Raw genomic sequence first — 17,967 nt, forward strand, 5'->3', positions numbered from 1 at the left:
CATGACATCACGGCTCCGGAACTCAATCCCTCGACCAATGAAATCTAACACACCGTATGCCTTCTTAACAGCACTATCCACCTGGGTGGCAACTTTCAGAGATGTGTGCACATGGACTCTGCACATCCACACTACCAAGAATCTTTCCATTGACCCGGTACTCTGCCTTCCTGTTATTCTTCCCAAAGTGCATCACCTCACATTTAGCTGCATTGAACTCCATAAATGAGATGGAGTATGAGATAATGAAGTTGTCCACTTTGGTTTAAATAGTTGAAAATAGAATATTAAATAGAAGAGAATGCAGATATAGAGGAGTCTGGGTTATCTTGTACATGAATCACAAAATGTATGATTGTACAAGTATTTTGGAAGGTAAATTGAATATTGAACTTTATGACAAGAATAGTGGAGGCAGAACAGCAGCATAGGGCATTCATTAAACATGAAGAGTAAGTGTGCAATTTTGGTCTATTTAGGGAAGAATATATTTGGATTGAATGCTATTTAGAAATTTCACTTGGTGGAATTCTGGATAGAAGGTCATTTTACAAGGTGAAACTCATTTAAGTTTTAAAGACTGAGAGTGATCTCATCGAAATATAAAATTCTGAATAAACTTGATATGGAAGGTAGAGGTCGTGAAATCAAGAACTAGAGAACATAGTTTAAAAATTTAAGATGGAGATGAGAATTTCTACTCAGAGTTGCAAGTCTTTCGAATTCTCTTCTTTGAGAGTAGTCAAGGGTGTATCATGAAATATATGCAAGGCTGAGTTTGATATTTGATTAACCTGGGAGTCTAGGGTAATGGAGACAGATAGAAAAGCAATGTTAAAATCAGTCAGATTAGCTGCAATGGTTTTGACTAGTGCAGCAGGCTCATGGGGTTAAATGATCTATTCCTACTTCTATTTCTTATGTTCTCATAGTCCAGGCCACTAATCTGGTGGAATACTCGGGAGAATTGGATTGTCAAAGAATGTGTCTTTTGAATGAGGCATTAAACGGATTCCAGGTGTACCTGCCGGACAGATATAAAAAAATCCCCATGATCTTATTTTTAAAAAGCAGGGGATTTTTCAATTAGCTTTCAACCAAGAGTATCAAAATAAATAAATTTATCTTGTATAATGTTCTGAGATTTTGATACAACATTTGCATCAAATTGGGCAGCATGATGGCGAGCACTGTTTCCTCACAGTGCTAGAGACTGGGTTTGATTCCAGTCTTGAGCAACTGTGTGGAACCTACATGTTTTCCGCGTGTCTGTATTTCTACTGGGTGCTACAGTTTCCTGCTCCAATCCAATGATGTGCAAGTTAGGTGCACTGGCCATGCTAAGTGGCCCTGTAGTCTCAAGGTTGCATAGCCACAATAAATGCAGGTTTATGGGGATTGGAAGAGGGGAGTAAAGAAGGTGGGTGACTGGGTGAAAAGCTATTTGGGGGTCAGTGCAGACTTGGTGGGCCACATTACCTCTATGTGCATGATAGAGATTTTTTGATTTATTTGCCAAAGAACTGAATTTTTTTTATTTACAAGGAGCTTTCACTTTTCATTGAATTCCACTGTCAATTTGTAAAACCTTCACACGACCTGATTTCAACAATGAACTTTGCAGGAAATCTGCTTATATATTTAATGGTGCAACATATTAACACAAAGTCCATAAGACCTAATACTGATTTTATTCCATTCACTCAAAAATTAGCATGTAAGAAATTTAAAAATGTAACACAATAAAACACAATAGCAACAAATTGTCAATCACTGATTTTGAAGCGTGAAAATTGAACAAATTCATTTAATCAAAAAAGGAAAGTAAGTTCTTATGTTCTTCTGATACGACAGTTATTGACAACTGAAAACAATAAAGATAGTCTCAAACAGAACCCAGGAGATGAAGAATAAGTAGAGTGCAGTCAATGTCCAGAGACGTGCTGGAGTCAGAAAGCTTGTTCACACTACGTAATAGGAAGTAGTTGAATCAAAATAATTCGCTCTCCATCTTGTAAACATACGAGGACCAAGACATAGTTCTCCTATATAGATGTACCTTGTGGGTACTTTCATTAGGTTCTTCTTTACCAAGAGTAATTTTAAGAAGATAGAGCTGTACCTCAACTTTCATGTAAAGTCTGGCAACAGCAACATTGCCCAAGGAGATTGGAATGAGTCAGCTTGGGTCTGCGTCACTAATACAGTTGGTTGCTGATAACATCCACATGTAACTGTTATTACTTAAGTGGAACATTTCATTGAAGGGGAGATTCTGTAATATCCATCATAAAGCTAAAGAATATGTGTTGGAGGATATTCTCATCTCAATGGTAACTTGTATTTATGGGCGTATAGTATTAAAAATAACTGGCATTCACCTGCATAACACCGAAATGCAAATAGCCAACATATAAAGCGCAAAACATGTTGATACAAACTGCTCAGCATGATGAAAGGACTGAAGCCATGTTCCAGCCTAAGCACTTTACTCTTAATACAGATATTCATTTCAATTCATTAGATGAGATAAATTGGGAAGAATATCATTTTCAAATCGCACACTGGCTTCCACATACTGTTTAGATTGTGGGGTTGATCTTAAAACTTCCTAAATATCATATTAATTTATTGTGGGATATACCAATTCTCATTTGTTATTTCATGACAACACTGAGGCCAGGAAAATTTTTGAAGCTTTTTTGAAATGCACTTCTATTAAGAAATAAATATCAACCTGTCTACTCTGCTAATGTATAGGACTTGTGATGAAAAGTATAACTATGACCATTTTAATTATCTTTTGCAGAACTGGACGGACAGACACACACACTCACACATACACACGCTGAATTTAGATGTTTTATTTCTGTATGTTATGTGGAAATAATTGTACATACCGCTGAAACTTTATTGGAACATTTTGCATATTTATTTTTTAAAAACTTTCATGAAACTAGCACAATCAAAATACTAATAAGGTGGACCTTTATAAGTTGAGTAGCTGGCAACATTCCTCGAGGCTTATGTAATCAAGATGCACTTTTAGAACAGAGGCAGATATAATATGTTAAATCAACAACATTCTTCAAACTAGTAAAAACCAATTCATATCACTCCAACAAAAAGTCACAAGTTCTGTCCAAGTGTCCTCAGTAAACTCCGTAGAGAGTGTGAAACTCAAGAGTATTGAACTCTGCATTGATCAGGACTAAGTTAATCCCTCTTATGTCAAAATAAGGCTGAGTTTGAACAAGTATCAACTTTTCAAACAATGTTCAACTACCAAGATATTCTGTAATTTCTTTTGGTAATATTTTCTACTCCAACTCTACAATTTACTACGTGCATCTCTATGTAGGTAAACATTTGATTTTCATGTACAGATTTTAGATGCAGTTTCACTATAGAAACGTTATTCTGATTTTTGGCAGATTTGAAGTGCACTTTTTATAAGCTTGTCATCAAATAATGGCAAAGGGCAAAATGAAATTAACTGCTGACTGATAGTATTATATTCCCACTGAAATAGTACGGAGGGAGACAGCTTGACTAACATTGAACAGAAGTTGGAAATATTCCAATTCAAATTATCCCAAATTCATTTGCAAGAGATAACTTCGTACTAATAATGTGGCAGAACACAGAAGACATAAAACTGTGGCATTATTTTTATTCATTCACGGGAATGACAGCATGTACTGCCCACCTCTAATTGCTCAGGCAGCAGTTATGAGTCAACCACATTGCTCTGGATCTGGACTCACATGTAGGTCAGACCAGGTACAGATGGCAGTTTCTTTCCCTAAAGGGCATGAGTGAATCAGGTGAGTTTTTCTGCTTATTGACAATTGAACATCATTAACTCTTAATTCCAATTTATTTTCATCTAAATTCAACCATCTGCCACGGCAGGATTCAAACCTGGTTCTCCAAAACATTACCTTGATTTCTGAATTAACAGTCCATCAAAATACCTCTAGACCACTGACTCCCCACTAACGATGCCAATCACACTAAGATTTTTTGAGAAACCTCTGTCTCCTGTTGTTTCGATGTCAGATACATCTAATATTGTGAAAGAAAAATGCAGAAAGGAGAGCAGCAGCCCACAATCCCAGACAGTTGCAACTTCTTTGAGGTTTACAACAGTGCAAGACAATCTTGTGCTCAGACTTTAGAATATACCACCAGAGGGAACACAAAAGATTTAGAACACTGCTCAAGTGCAATTTGAACACAAAGATTTATTTGATGAAAAAGCCTATATTTTCCTGGTAACTGAGGTGCATGATACTTTCACTATCCCCCTGCCTTCAGCAAAAAGATTACATTTGATATGCTTCTTTTCTTCAGCAACACTTCATTTGAATTAATGGGGAAAAGTAGTTGCAGAAATAACTCAGAGTAATACAATACAGAAGAGTCCCTTTGGCCCATTGAGCCTGCACTGACCTTCTACACTCATTCCACTTTCCAGCATTTGGCCCACAGCCTTGAATGTTATGACATTTCACTTGCTCATTCACATGTTTTTTCAAGGTAGTGGAGGTTTCCTCCCTCTACCAGGCAATGCAATCCAGATTCCCACCACCTTCTGGGCAAAAAGGAGTTATCCCCAAATTCCTCTAAATATCTTCCCCATCTTCCCCAACAAGGCTTAAAATTAAGCCTTGTTAATGACCCTTCAACCAAGGGAAGCAATTGTTTTCTATTCACCCAGTCCATGCTCCCCCTCACAATTTTATACATTTCAATCAGGTCCTCTCTCAGCCTTCTGTGCCCGAAAGAAAACAACATGAGCTTATCCAGCCCCTCTTCATAGTTAAATTAGACTTAAAAATTTTTCAATTTTTGATAAGGCCACTCAAACACTGGTTGTACAATTTTGTCCACATTCACCACGAGATGTTTAAAAAATTGAAATTTGAACACTTTTCCTGAAGGATTCACCAACTCTCAAAATAAAGAGTATTCAAAAAATCCTAAATCGAAGGAAAAAATTCCTGAGGCATAAAAAATGGGAAAATATGTACTTTTATCAGCAGTCAATGTTCTGATTCTAGCCATTTCTCAACTGTTATTATTGATACATGAATAGGAGATTCAAGGAAATTAAATGTAAACCATTAAAATTACTAGCTTGACTGTGTGGCATGTTAATTTGAAACATTTATGTCCAGTAATGAAATAAGGCCTGGATAACAGTGAATACCTTAGTATAACATTCTCATATCCTTTAAGGTCAACACAAACCTGATCAAGCAGAGTGTTTCTCCAAATAATTGTACATTTATGAAGGTCTAGTTGACTAACAATGTTGAGACCAAGATATGGAAGGTGACAGATGCAAAAGTATAATGAACCATCACAAATTATTTCAGCCATTCAGAATCATGTTTTTTTTTAAAAATTTCACCCCAATATGAAGTGGAATTATTTTTATTTCTATACTGATAGGTGCATTAGTTAAGATACAGTGGTCCTCTGAATAGCTGCACTAATAATTAAACAAATGACTTAATTTTTGCTGACTCATAGGAAAAGCAAATTTATTTCCTTAAATATTGACTTGAAAGTACATCTGAGATAGCTGTGATTAAAATGGCCGTGTGGACCTTGATCGGCTAAATCACCTGCCTCCACACTAGGGATTCTATGTGCCAGAATCTTGATTCTTGCTTCTAGCAGTACTGGATGAAAACTTCAAACTTCAATATTCTTTTCACAAGCGGCTAAGACTAGATAGCTTAGCAGTGTGGAATTATCCAGTAGTTTTCCCATGTTATTTTTAACTGATAGAATAAATTTTGCCCATCATTTGGTGAAGAAGTTGGTTTAAACTCTAAGCACTGGCTGATGTAACACATGGAAACTCATATAGACCAGTTGCCCTGGTGTTAGAATATAGGGCTGTGGTCAAGATCTTCTTCTGCACAATCATCACTGGTCCCTATTGTGGTCAGACAATATGCAGAGGTCAATCACCTCTTTTGAGATTTAGGAAAAGAATAAATTATGTAAGGAAGATGACTATCCACAACATTACCAATGCCCTTCCCCTTGATATTCTTCTGAATCTATTGGTCTGAATACCTGGAGATAAATCAAGGAAAAGAAACAATGAACATTTCAAAAAGGGAAAAAAATCTCACCTTATAAAAAAAGTTAAATGTTTCTTAATCTAAAAAAACAGTGTTTGTGACTATTTTATTCTAGAGTATGCTTTTACATATCTGGATATCAGTGAAAAATGCTTCAAAATTAAGTAGTTAATGATCATCCTGGCAATCAAACCAGCCATTTTATTATCTTTTACACAAGTTTAATTTTCTAGAACTTTCATGAGATCATTATAATCTAGACAACAAGGATACAACTACACTTACCCACCATTCAACAGGTGACTAGGATTGGGAGATACCCTGGCAACTATTATATATACTTCAATGATCAAAGACCACAAGATATGAACTGAAGATTTGATAAAATTTCTAATGCTTTTTATGAAAATTTGTCACTGAAATTATTTAACTTTTTTTAAAATTGAAAGTTGCTAAAGCACAGAGACAATTTTAATCGAAAGCTTTTGGGTTAACACTGTAGTTGACACTGGGTTTCAATTTGGGATATGCCAAAAAAAAACAGCAATCTCACTGGAAACTTTTAAAAAATATATTAAGCACCCTGTTCACGATTCCCACAGCGGGCAAGGAAAAGGAATTTTATTCTGACATCTATGAAAGTCCCTGAAGCAATGCTGCATATGAAATAGTATTCCCACCTTTAAACAAAACAAAATCTGGTTCTTGAAACAGCCATGTGGCACATAAGTGCTGGGTGACTATTAGAGATGAGTAACGCTGGAAGCAAGACAAGCCATTAGTAACTGTCTGCAGCAGAAAGATAATCAGTTTCCAGAAGTTACTAAATGTAAAGGACTTGAAATTCAAGAATCCTGCTTCACTACCACTATGCCGTCCAGTTTGTCTATCCCAAACAACAGGGACTAATCCAACTTAAACAGTTGGAGTTGGTGGCCTATTTCTGGAGAGGATACCACTTCAAAGAATGATTAGAATATCACAGCACTGCCCTGTCAGTCCAACTGTGAAAGCTGGAGGCTCATGTCAGGCTAAAATCTGAAGTTTAAAAAAGCCAGACTACATTAAAAAATTTTTTCAAGACCAAGTAACAAACCAATGTTCATGTTTAATATGCACAGCTTCAGTAGCCCAGAAAAGAAAGCAAACATACCCCAAAGCTGTGGATATGATAGTTGGGGATTTTGGTGGAAATCCCAGAGGCATGCCATCAAATCCATGCGCTTCACAGGGTCTCTAGACTGCTGGATAAAATACCCAGTGAAAAACAAAATGTTCCATCTTAGCAGCAAATTACTTTGTGAGGAGGACATTGTTTGAATTTACAGCCACAAATGAGACTAAGGACTCTACCCAATGATTAGGAATTAAGAGGTCTCTATAATCATACCCTTAATAGTTCAACATCCTTTTGTGTCACACCTGCTTGTAAACAAACAAGATGTTAGAAAGTGGTTCTTTTCTATTAGCCAAAAGTACTTTATGAAAACTGAAAAACTAAATGTGTGCAGAAATGCACAAGGTATATTAGAATATACAGATGTGAGCCACATGAGAACATTGTGTCAGATTGCTCAGCTCCATTCTCACCCCACTCTCTCCATGAAAAAAGGCAACTGGACGGAAAATTAACATGACTGGCTATTGCTCAGATAGAATGGGATAAAATACCAGTTTACAGACAATTTTGATCTATAAAAAGAATTACATCTCAACATGCGCAGTCAGGGAAAAATGATTACAGACAGTACACTGATTAACGTACATTACTGATTAGATTAACAGACAAGTCTTTGATTTGGTAAAGCATTATCACAATAATAAACTAAGGAAGGCATCTCTGTATCCTTAAACCCTGTGAACTGCCACTGCTTTGAATATTAAAAGAAAATCCCAGGACACCTTCACTACAGAGCATATACCATTCTGCCAGGCTTTTATACTCAATGCATCTTCCTATATGTATAAACTTTTCCATTCCAATTCAGGCAGGACTACACTCTTGGGAAAAGTATAGTAATAACTGCTCTATAGTTAGATGTCTCTAAGATTTGTGCTCAAATTATAAGCCACCTCCTAGAGGAAAAAACAAAAAGAAACACAATTGTTGTGCAAATTTTTTCTTTCAATTTATGTGACTTCTCAGCACACCGTGATTAGATTTCCACTGACTTAAGAAATTTGCATAATTTTACAGTAAGAAGACTCTCTTCCTCTGAGAAAAAAGTCAGAAAAAGCGGCAAGCAGTGAGGGGGAAAAATAAAGAAAAGCACAACGGTGTGATGAGGCTGCCTGCAAAATCTCCAACTGCAGAACGTGGGAGAGCTCTTCCCTCCCATTTTTTGCTGGATGTCTTGTCATTTTCTCATCACCCTCTCACTGTCATTTGTCATCAATTCTTAATAAAAGGGTCAATTCCACTTGACACGTTGTCTATGCATTGTTGGATTTACTCAGTTCCTGTCTGATTGCTGTGGAAAAAGAAGAAGTGCATTAGTACAACCTTGTCCATTTCAACCCAAAACTGGACTTATAAATGCCTTTACATATTGTTTTGATTTTCACCTGAGTAAGATCGTCCTCCTTGGAAGTTATTTACTTGCTGTATCTTTGACATTGTACTACGCTAATCATTAAGGGTGTTATATAAATGTATGTAGCTAATCTGAAACAGAGCTTCCCAAACTATTTTATAATGTGACCCCATTGTAATACTTGAAAATTAATGTGACCCCAGATGCCAACAAAAATAAGAATTCACATATTATACAACAATATATAGTATAAATAGAAAACTGTGTTTTTAAAAGACTTTGTATAAAATTGATACTTTTCGTACCCACCTAGGTTTCAGCTGACCTGAGGATGGTAAGCAATGAGTAGGAGGGAAATGTGAGGTGTTGATAGCTTATGAGCTCGTAAGATGACTTTTTGGTCAGTCAATAACATTAATCTAGTCATTCTGCTGCAGCTGGAATTGAAGAATCATTAAAGGAAGATTGATCCCATAGGCATTAAATTCTCTATTTCTAGGGGGTTCTATAAAATTAAAACTTAGAGCTCAGATCTCCAAATAATAATGCATAGATTTGCATCAGTTTATCTCATGGGACATTGTAAATTGTGCATACTTCCAATACTACCTTCACCAAATCACCTCTACAGTATAAGACTGTTTATGAGACAAAGTCAAAAATCATACAACACCAGGTTCATTTGAAAGCACTAGTTTTTGGAGCGGAACTCCTTCATCAGCTAATCATGGAGTATAATTTATAAATTCTGTGTCCTACGATCTTAAATTCCACAACCACCTGATGAAGGAGTAACGCTCCAAAAGCTAGTACTTACAAATAAACCTATCGGACTATATCCTGGTATTGTGTGATTTTTAGCTGAAAATGTGTTGCTGGTTAAAGCACAGCAGATCAGGCAGCATCCAAGGAACAGGAAATTCGACGTTTCGGGCCAGAGCCCTTCATCAGGAATGAGGAGAGTGTGCAAGGCAGGCTAAGATAAAAGGTAGGGAGGAGGGACTTGGGGGAGGGGCGATGGAGATGTGATAGGTGGAAGGAGGTCAAGGTGAGGGTGATAGGCCGGGGTGGGGTGGGGGCGGAGAGGTCAGGAAGAAGATTGCAGGTTAGGAGGGCGGTGCTGAGTTCGAGGGAATCGACTGAGACAAGGTGGGGGAAGGGGAAATGAGGAAACTGGAGAAATCTGAGTTCATCCCTTGTGGTTGGAGGGTTCCCAGGCGGAAGATGAGGCGCTCTTCCTCCAACCGTCGTGTTGTTATGTTCTGGCGATGGAGGAGTCCAAGGACCTGCATGTCCTCGGTGGAGTGGGAGGGAGAGTTAGAGTGTGGAGCCACGGGGTGGTTGGGTTGGTTGGTCCGGGCGTCCCAGAGGTGTTCTCTGAAGCGTTCCGCAAGTAGGCGGCCTGTTTCCCCAATATACAGGAGGCCACATCGGGTGCCGCGGATGCAATAGATGATGTGTGTGGAGGTGCAGGTGAATTTGTGGCGGATATGGAAGGATCCCTTGGGGCCTTGGAGAGAAGTAAGGGAGGAGGTGTGTGCGCAAGTTTTGCATTTCCTGCGGTTGCAGGGGAAGGTGCCGGGAGTGGAGGTTGGGTTGGTGGGGGGTGTGGACCTGACGAGGGAGTCGCGAAGGGAGTGGTCTTTGCGGAACGCTGATAGGGGAGGGGAGGGAAATATATCCCTGGTGGTGGGGTCCGTTTGGAGGTGGCGGAAATGACGGCGGATGATACACTGTATACGGAGGTTGGTGGGGTGGTAGGTGAGAACCAGTGGGGTTCTGTCTTGGTGGCGGTTGGAGGGGCGGGGCTCAAGGGCGGAGGAGATGCGGTGGAGGGCATCGTCGATCATGTCTGGGGGGAATCTGCGGTCCTTGAAGAAGGAGGCCATCTGGGCTATACGGTATTGGAATTGGTCCTCCCGGGAGCAGATGCGGCGGAGACGAAGGAATTGGGAATATGGGATGGCATTTTTACAGGGGGCAGGGTGGGAGGAGGTGTAGTCCAGGTAGCTGTGGGAGTCAGTCGGTTTATAGTAGATATCTGTGTTGAGTCGGTCGCCCGAGATAGAAATGTAAAGGTCTAGGAAGGGGAGGGAGGAGTCTGAGACAGTCCAGGTGAATTTGAGGTCGGAATGGAAAGTGTTGGTAAAGTTGATGAACTGTTCAACCTCCTCGTGGGAGCACGAGGCAGCGCCGATACAGTCATCGATGTAGCGGAGGAAAAGGTGGGGGGTGGTGCCAGTGTAGTTGTGGAAGATGGACTGTTCCAGATATCCTACGAAGAGACAGGCACTGCGGGTGCCCATGGCAACTCCCTTTAGTTTGGAGGAAGTGGGAGGATTGGAAAGAGAAGTTATTCAGGGTGGGGACCAGTTCAGTCAGTCGAAGGAGGGTGTCAGTGGAAGGGTACTGGTTGGTGCGGCGGGAAAGGAAGAAGCGGAGGGCTTTGAGTCCTTCGTGATGGGGGATGGAGGTGTACAGGGACTGGATGTCCATCGTGAAGATAAGGCGTTGGGGACCGGGGAAGCGAAAATCATGGAGGAGGTGGAGGGCGTGGGTGGTGTCCCGAACGTAGGTCGGGAGTTCTTGGACTAAAGGGGACAGAACCGTGTCGAGGTACGCGGAGATGAGTTCGGTGGGGCAGGAGCAGGCTGAGACAATAGGTCGGCCGGGGCAGTCAGGTTTGTGGATTTTGGGCAGGAGGTAGAAACGGGTGGTGCGGGGTTGTGGGACTATGAGGTTGGAGGCGGTGGATGAGAGATCCCCTGAGGTGATGAGGTTATGGATGGTCTGGGAGATGATGGTTTGGTGGTGGGAGGTGGGGTCATGGTCAAGGGGCAATAGGTGGAGGTGTCCGCGAGCTGGCGTTTGGCCTCAGCGGTATAAAGGTCAGTGCGCCAAACTACTACCGCGCCTCCCTTGTCTGCCGTTTTGATGGTGAGGTTGAGGTTGGAGCGGAGGGAGTGGAGGGCTGCACGTTCTGAGGGTGAGAGGTTGGAGTGGGTGAGAGGGGTGGACAGGTTGAGTCAGTTAATGTCGTGGCGGCAGTTGGCTATAAATAGATCAAGGGCGGGTAAGAGGCCAGCAGGTGGATGGGGTGTGTTGGAGGCGGGAGAAAGGGTCGTCAGAGGGTGGGCGGGAGTCATGGTTGTAAAAGTAGGCACGGAGGCGAAGGCGGTGGAAGAACTGTTCAATGTCTCGCCGCGTGTTGCACTCATTAATCCGAGGGCGTAGGGGAATGAAGGTGAGGCGTCTGCTGAGGACTGATCTTTCATCCTCAGAGAGAGGGAGGTCTGGAGGGATGGTGAAGATCCGGCAAGGCTGGGAGCTAGGACCTGGTGTGGGACTGGAGCTGGGAGTGGGGGCGGGGACAGAGATCGACGTAGGGGCGGGGTTAGACGTGGTGACGAAGCTTGGCGTGGGGGCGGGGTCGCGCATGGTGACGGAAGTGAGCGTGGGGGGGGTTACGCGTGGGGACGAAAGTTGGCGTGGGGGCAGGGTTACGTGTGGTGACGAAAGACGACGTGAGGGCGGGGTTACGTGTGGTGACGAAAGACGACGTGAGGGCGGGGTTACGCGTGGTGATGAAAGTCGGCGTGGGGGCGGAGACACCTGAGGCGTTGTGGTCGTGCAGGTTAGTGATGTCAGTGGGGGCGGAAGTGGCTGCGGCGATGGCAACTGAAGGGGCGGAAATGGTTGTGGCGATGAAAGAACCGTTGTCATTCCCGGTAGCCGCGGGGGTCGCGAGTCCGTCGGCGATCTTCCTGGCGATCGTGGAAGCGGTTGTCTGTGCGGCGATCAGCGGGGAGGTTGTGTGATTTTTAACTTTGCACACTGCAGTCCAATGAGTTTATGTGACAGTTTACTGTAAAACTGGTGAACTGACCTATTACTTCACAATTCATACATTTTAATATAAAAAATTGTAAGTTAAAAAAAAAGCCATTACATTACCAAAATACTACCTCAACATTCTCATGCATGGATTTCCACTCTCTCTTCAGGAGTTCACTGATGCAAGGCTGGATTTTCCCATTTTCAGGCTGTGTTATTTTTAAGGAGCTTCATGGCAGGTGTAGCATTATGGCTCATAATGACATTTGTCTTATTAACTTCCACTCATCACCTTGTTAATTATGTAATTGGTATCTTTGGTGTCCTTCCTGTGCCATCGTGCACTAGCAGAGGCAAAATTACCTTCTCTACTGGAACCTACTGATGTACAAGTTGTTGGCACCATATTTAAAGTCTAGCTGCATACGGCTTCGAATGTGAGTGCTTCTTGGGAAACTGAAACATCTCTCGAAGGGAAGCTGGAACCCTGCTTTACTAATATGACCTGGGGGTCCTGGTGGACATGGTGGTCAAAAGGTGTGTCATCTTCTACCTGGTGCATTGCCAAAGGAAACTGAGACACCAAGCACCAGCTGGCCTGACCACAAATACCAGCCAGAGTCAGTGCTGTGTGCAGGGTCAGATGGAATTCACATCAGTGCAGGAAAAAGATCAATGATCTTATGTGATCTGCAAGGGTAAATATCCCCACAGTTTTTCTGCGATTTTACACTCACTCTAATTCTGCCATTGCATCTCTCATGTTCATAGACAACCAACCTTATTATTGTGTATAGCATTTAAAAACAACAGTTCTTATCCATCTAAACCTCCACAGCCCTCCTGCTATTTGTTTAAAATGCTATGCTATCCACAGTGACTGGCAGCTTCCAAGTATAAGCAAAGTGAGTGAGTGCTAAGAAATGAAGGTAAGAGCCATTAAAAATATAAGAACTGAGTTAATGTTTTAAGTCCAGTGACTCTTCTTTACAACTGAGTACAGCTTAGGAAAAGATGGCATTTATGTTGACGAGGGGGAATGAGGGGAAATGGATTGAGCAGATGGGTAGAGAAGGAACCCAGAGAGAGACAGAGGGTAGGCAGACAAAAGGACGGTTGATAGTAAAGCAGGGAAGAAGAGAAGCTAGGTTACCTCAGATTACAACAGGATCTTGATGGGCCAATGGCCAACAGATGGGCCAATGGGCTGAGAAGTGGCAGATGGAGTTTAATTCAGATAAATGCGAGGTGCTGCATTTTGGGAAAGCAAATCTTAGCAGGACTATACACTTAATGATAAGGTCCTAGGGAGTGTTGCTGAACAAAGAGACCTTGGAGTGCAGGTTTATAGCTCCTTGAAAGTGGAGTCGCAGGTAGACAGGATAGTGAAGAAGGCATTTGGTATGCTTTCCTTTATTGGTCAGAGTATTGAGTACAGGGGTTGCGGCCGTCCAGGATATTGGTTAGGCCACTGTTGGAATATTGCATGCAATTCTGGTCTCCTTCCTATTGTAAAGATGTTGCGAAACTTGAAAGGATTCAGAAAAGATTTACAAGGATGTTGCCAGGGTTGGTGGATTTGAGCTACAGGCTGTTTTCCCTGGAGCGTCGGAGGCTGAGGGGTGACCTTGTAGAGGTATACAAAATTATGAGGTGCATGGATAGGGTAAATAGGCAAAGTCTTTTACCAGGGAGTACAGAATTAGAGGGGAAAGATATAAAAAAGACCTACGGGGCAACGTTTTCACACAGAGGGTGGTACGTGTATGGAATGAGCTACCAGCGGGAGTGGTGGAGGCTGGTACAATTGCCATATTTAAAAGGCATTTGGATGGGTATATGTATAAGAAGGGATATGGGCCGGGTGTTGACAGGTGGGACTGGATTGGGTTGGGATATCTGGTCGGCATGGATGGGTTGGATCGAAGGGTCTGTTTCCCATGCTCTACATCTCTGTGACCTAAGTGGTGGAAAATGGATTGGCTGTGCTAAAATCAATCCATTCCATTTACAGGACTTGGTATGTGGGGTTGGGTGATAGGCATGGAGACGCTATTTTGAACCTTGCAGGAGCATTACAACTGGTCTGAGGCAAAAGTGACTGCGTAGAAACAACGAACATGGTGTGGTGCGCTGTGTTAAAGTGATAGGCAACTGGAAACTCAAGATCATTGTAGGTGCACTGCCAAGTAGTCATCTAGTCTGTGTTTTGTCTCCCAGTGTCAACCAGACTGCATTGATAGCAACAAAAACAGCAGACTAGATTGAATGAAGTGCAGGTAAATCACTATTTTACCTGGAAGCTGCATCTGGGCCTTGGACAGTGTGGATTGTGGAGGTTTTGGGGGTGAAGGAGGAGTACACAACTAAGGGTACGGTCCCTGGGAAATGCTGACAAGGGAGGGGAGAGGAACAAAAGTCTAGATATGTGGGCCAGAGGGCCTGTTTCAGTTTGATTCAATGATTCAATGTGTATGTGCCTAAAATGCATTAGATATATCTGATGTGGATGCATGAGATTGGTGTGTCCCTGTGTATAAAGCGACCGAGAAGGATTAAATATCAAAGGCACCTGTGTACCCCAAAGCAAAGTCTTGAAGGGCTGAAGAGGATCCAAGATCAATTACAATAAGGTGGTGCAGCTGGTGTTATGCCAATGGCAATTTTGGTGAACAAAAGTAGAGGAGGATGCTCTTTATGGAGTATTCAAGGACATATTGGTGAAGGGGCATTAAAATAGAGGCATAGATGAGAATGTGGCGAGTTGCATTTGCCAGATAACCACTTAGACTTTCAAGTTGTGGAAGTGCCGGTGTTGGACTGGTGTGGACCAAATCAGAAGTCACACAGCACCAGGGTTATAGCAAACTAGAAAAAGTGAGGATTGCAAATGCTGGGGATCAGAGTCAAAAAATGTAGCACTGGAAAAGCACAGCGGGTCAGGCAGCATTCAAGAAGCAGGAGTGTCAACATTTCAGGCGTAAGACCCATAGTCCAACAGGTTTATTTGAAATCACAAGCTTTTGGAGTGCTGCTCCTGTTCAGATGAAGTGGTCAGGTCAAATTGGGAATTATTGCTTTCTAGTTTCCCAGGAAAACAGGAGAGAAAACAGCAGATAACCTTCTGAATTCACCGTTGAAACTTCAGGGGAAAAGTTTGTATATTTTTTCTTGATGTCAAGAATCAGATGTTCTAATTTGCATCATATTTTCTCATGTTGCTCAAGGCCTGGAAAATTCTACTTGTAGTTTACCATGCTAAACTTAGTAAACAAAGACACTATTTCCCTTACCTTCATACTCTAGTTCATAAGAACCAACTCTCCTCAAAGCGAAGAAACCTGACCCTGCCTCATGTGAAGAAATTACCAAGCTAGTTTCATAGGCAGTTTAAGCAAAGACAGCACTCACCAATTCTATCAATTCAAAAAGCAAACTCCCTTAAATTGTACCATTTAAAGCTTGTAAAATTGAAATAAAGTATGCAAACTAACAAATGCCACTTTTGTACAAGTAGCATAGTGCTTATAGTACTAACATTACAAACCACAAGCAGAGTTGAAAAGTTTAAAATTAGTTCAACTTATCTGGAATATGTAGATTACCACGTTACTATGCCAATGACCAGTGTGGTTGTCATTCACATATGACACCAAGAGAGATCAAAACCTTGTTTGATAACAGTGGATCTGAGAGACTGATAATGTCATGAGAGGGGAGTGGTTTGAGTGTTTGATAACAACAATAGAGGGGAGTGGTCCAAGAGTTTGATATCAGCTCGTGAGGGATGTGTTCTGAGTGTCTGATAACTACATGAGGTGCAAGCAGGCTGTAAATATTGGCTGAGTTAGTTTAGTAATTACATCATGTCTGTACTCACCATTGATGAGTTCTTCTTTTAGTTTCTGAAGCTCCTTCCTCATTTCTTCCAAGATATCCTATTTTTACAGAAAAATTCCAATGAAGAAAGGTGAAAAAGCAAGTGAAAATAAAAACAGAAAATTTGCATGCGAGAGCTCCATCCAAGGTGTGGAGGTGCTGGTATTGGACTAGGGTGGACAAAATTAAAAGTCACACAACACCAGGTTACAGTCCAACAGGTTTATTTCAACGTACAAACTTTCAGAGTTCTGCTCCTTCGTCAGGTGGATTGTGGGCAGGATCATAGGAGTTTATAGTAAAAGATCAAAGTGCCATGCACCTGACGCAATGTATTGAACAAACCTAGATTGTTAGGTAAAACCTAGATTGTTGTTAAGTCTTTAATCACTAGAATGGGTTGCAAGTTTCGATTCATTAATATGTTCATCCCAGAACTACTTTCAAGTCATATTCCCGAGATAACTTAAGGTTTTATTAAAAAAAAATGACATCTCAGTTCAGACAATGCATAAAGCTGTGAGGTTCAAGTCTGTCTGTATTCTAACCTTAAGTCAGAGCAGTTCTATTTCCAAAGCAGGAATTGATAAAATTTCACATGGACTGACTGCCTACAGATTGCATGATTTTTGAACAAAATAGAATGTATCTGCAAATAAAAATCTACAAATGAAAATTCACCCACAGACTTATATATATGTGTGTGCGAGCGAGAGACTGAGAAAGAGAGAGCGCGCGCGTGTGTGTGTTGTATGTGTGTGAGAGAGAGAGAGAGAGAGAGGTAGATAGATAGAGATACAGAGAGCATGCAAGTGTGACAGAGTATGTGCCTGTGAGAGGGTATGCGCATGAGTGAGAGTGTGGGGGTGTGTGTGTGCATGAGAGAGGGTCGATTGAGTCTGGTCATGTGCAAGAGTGTAGTGAGGTCACCTGTAGTGTGACATGAACCCAAGGTCGCAGTTGAGGCCATCCTCATGGGTACCAAGTTTGACTCTCAGCCTCTGTTCAAAACATTGCATCAGTTGCATGACATTTTGATCTTTTACTATAGATTCTGTGTCCTATGATCCTGCCCCACCAACTGCCTGACAAGGGAGCAATGCTCTGAACATGTGTACTTCAAAATAAACCTATTGGACTATAACAGGGTGATATATGATTTTTAACTTTGTCCATCCAAGATGGTACTGTCTTCAACAATTTCAATGTGGAGGTGCTGGTGTTGGACAGGGGTGGACAAAGTTAAAAAACATCACATAACATCAAGTTATTACACAACAGGTTTATTTGGAAGTACTAGTTTTCAGAGCACTGCTCCTTCATCAGGTAGCTGTTGTTGATGTATGATTTTTAACTTTAACAATCCTATTACAGCAAAATTGATCTTGATGGGAAATGGTGTGAGAAGTCATTTCAATGAGTGTTCTGGAGTCGGATTATAAGTTGAACACAGATCACAATGAAATCTAGAAGGGATGTCATAAACAGAAGTGTGAAATATTGGTTGGGATAAATGTAATGAGGGAGAAAGCATAAAGGGATTGCTCATGAATGAAGGTACATTAATCAATAGGCCTAGGTGAAACATTTTTGTCCTTTGAGGCAATTAAGAGAAT

General features: G+C 41.4%; 1 protein-coding gene across 1 annotated transcript in view; it reads right to left on the bottom strand.

Moving 5' to 3' along the window:
* Positions 1-2,866: 2,866 nt before the first annotated feature.
* The window catches only part of enah (ENAH actin regulator), a 397,680-nt gene continuing 382,579 nt past the window's right edge, over positions 2,867-17,967 (bottom strand). The window contains exons 13-14 of the mRNA XM_060847991.1: positions 16,353-16,410; positions 2,867-8,575 (exon numbers count right to left, since the gene is read on the bottom strand). Of these exons, the coding sequence (XP_060703974.1) occupies positions 8,538-8,575; positions 16,353-16,410 (96 nt within the window). The 3' untranslated portion in view covers positions 2,867-8,537. The remainder of the gene's footprint in view (positions 8,576-16,352; positions 16,411-17,967) is intronic.

Source organism: Hemiscyllium ocellatum, chromosome 3, assembly GCF_020745735.1.
Source record: "Hemiscyllium ocellatum isolate sHemOce1 chromosome 3, sHemOce1.pat.X.cur, whole genome shotgun sequence".
NCBI classification, from domain to species: domain Eukaryota; kingdom Metazoa; phylum Chordata; class Chondrichthyes; order Orectolobiformes; family Hemiscylliidae; genus Hemiscyllium; species Hemiscyllium ocellatum.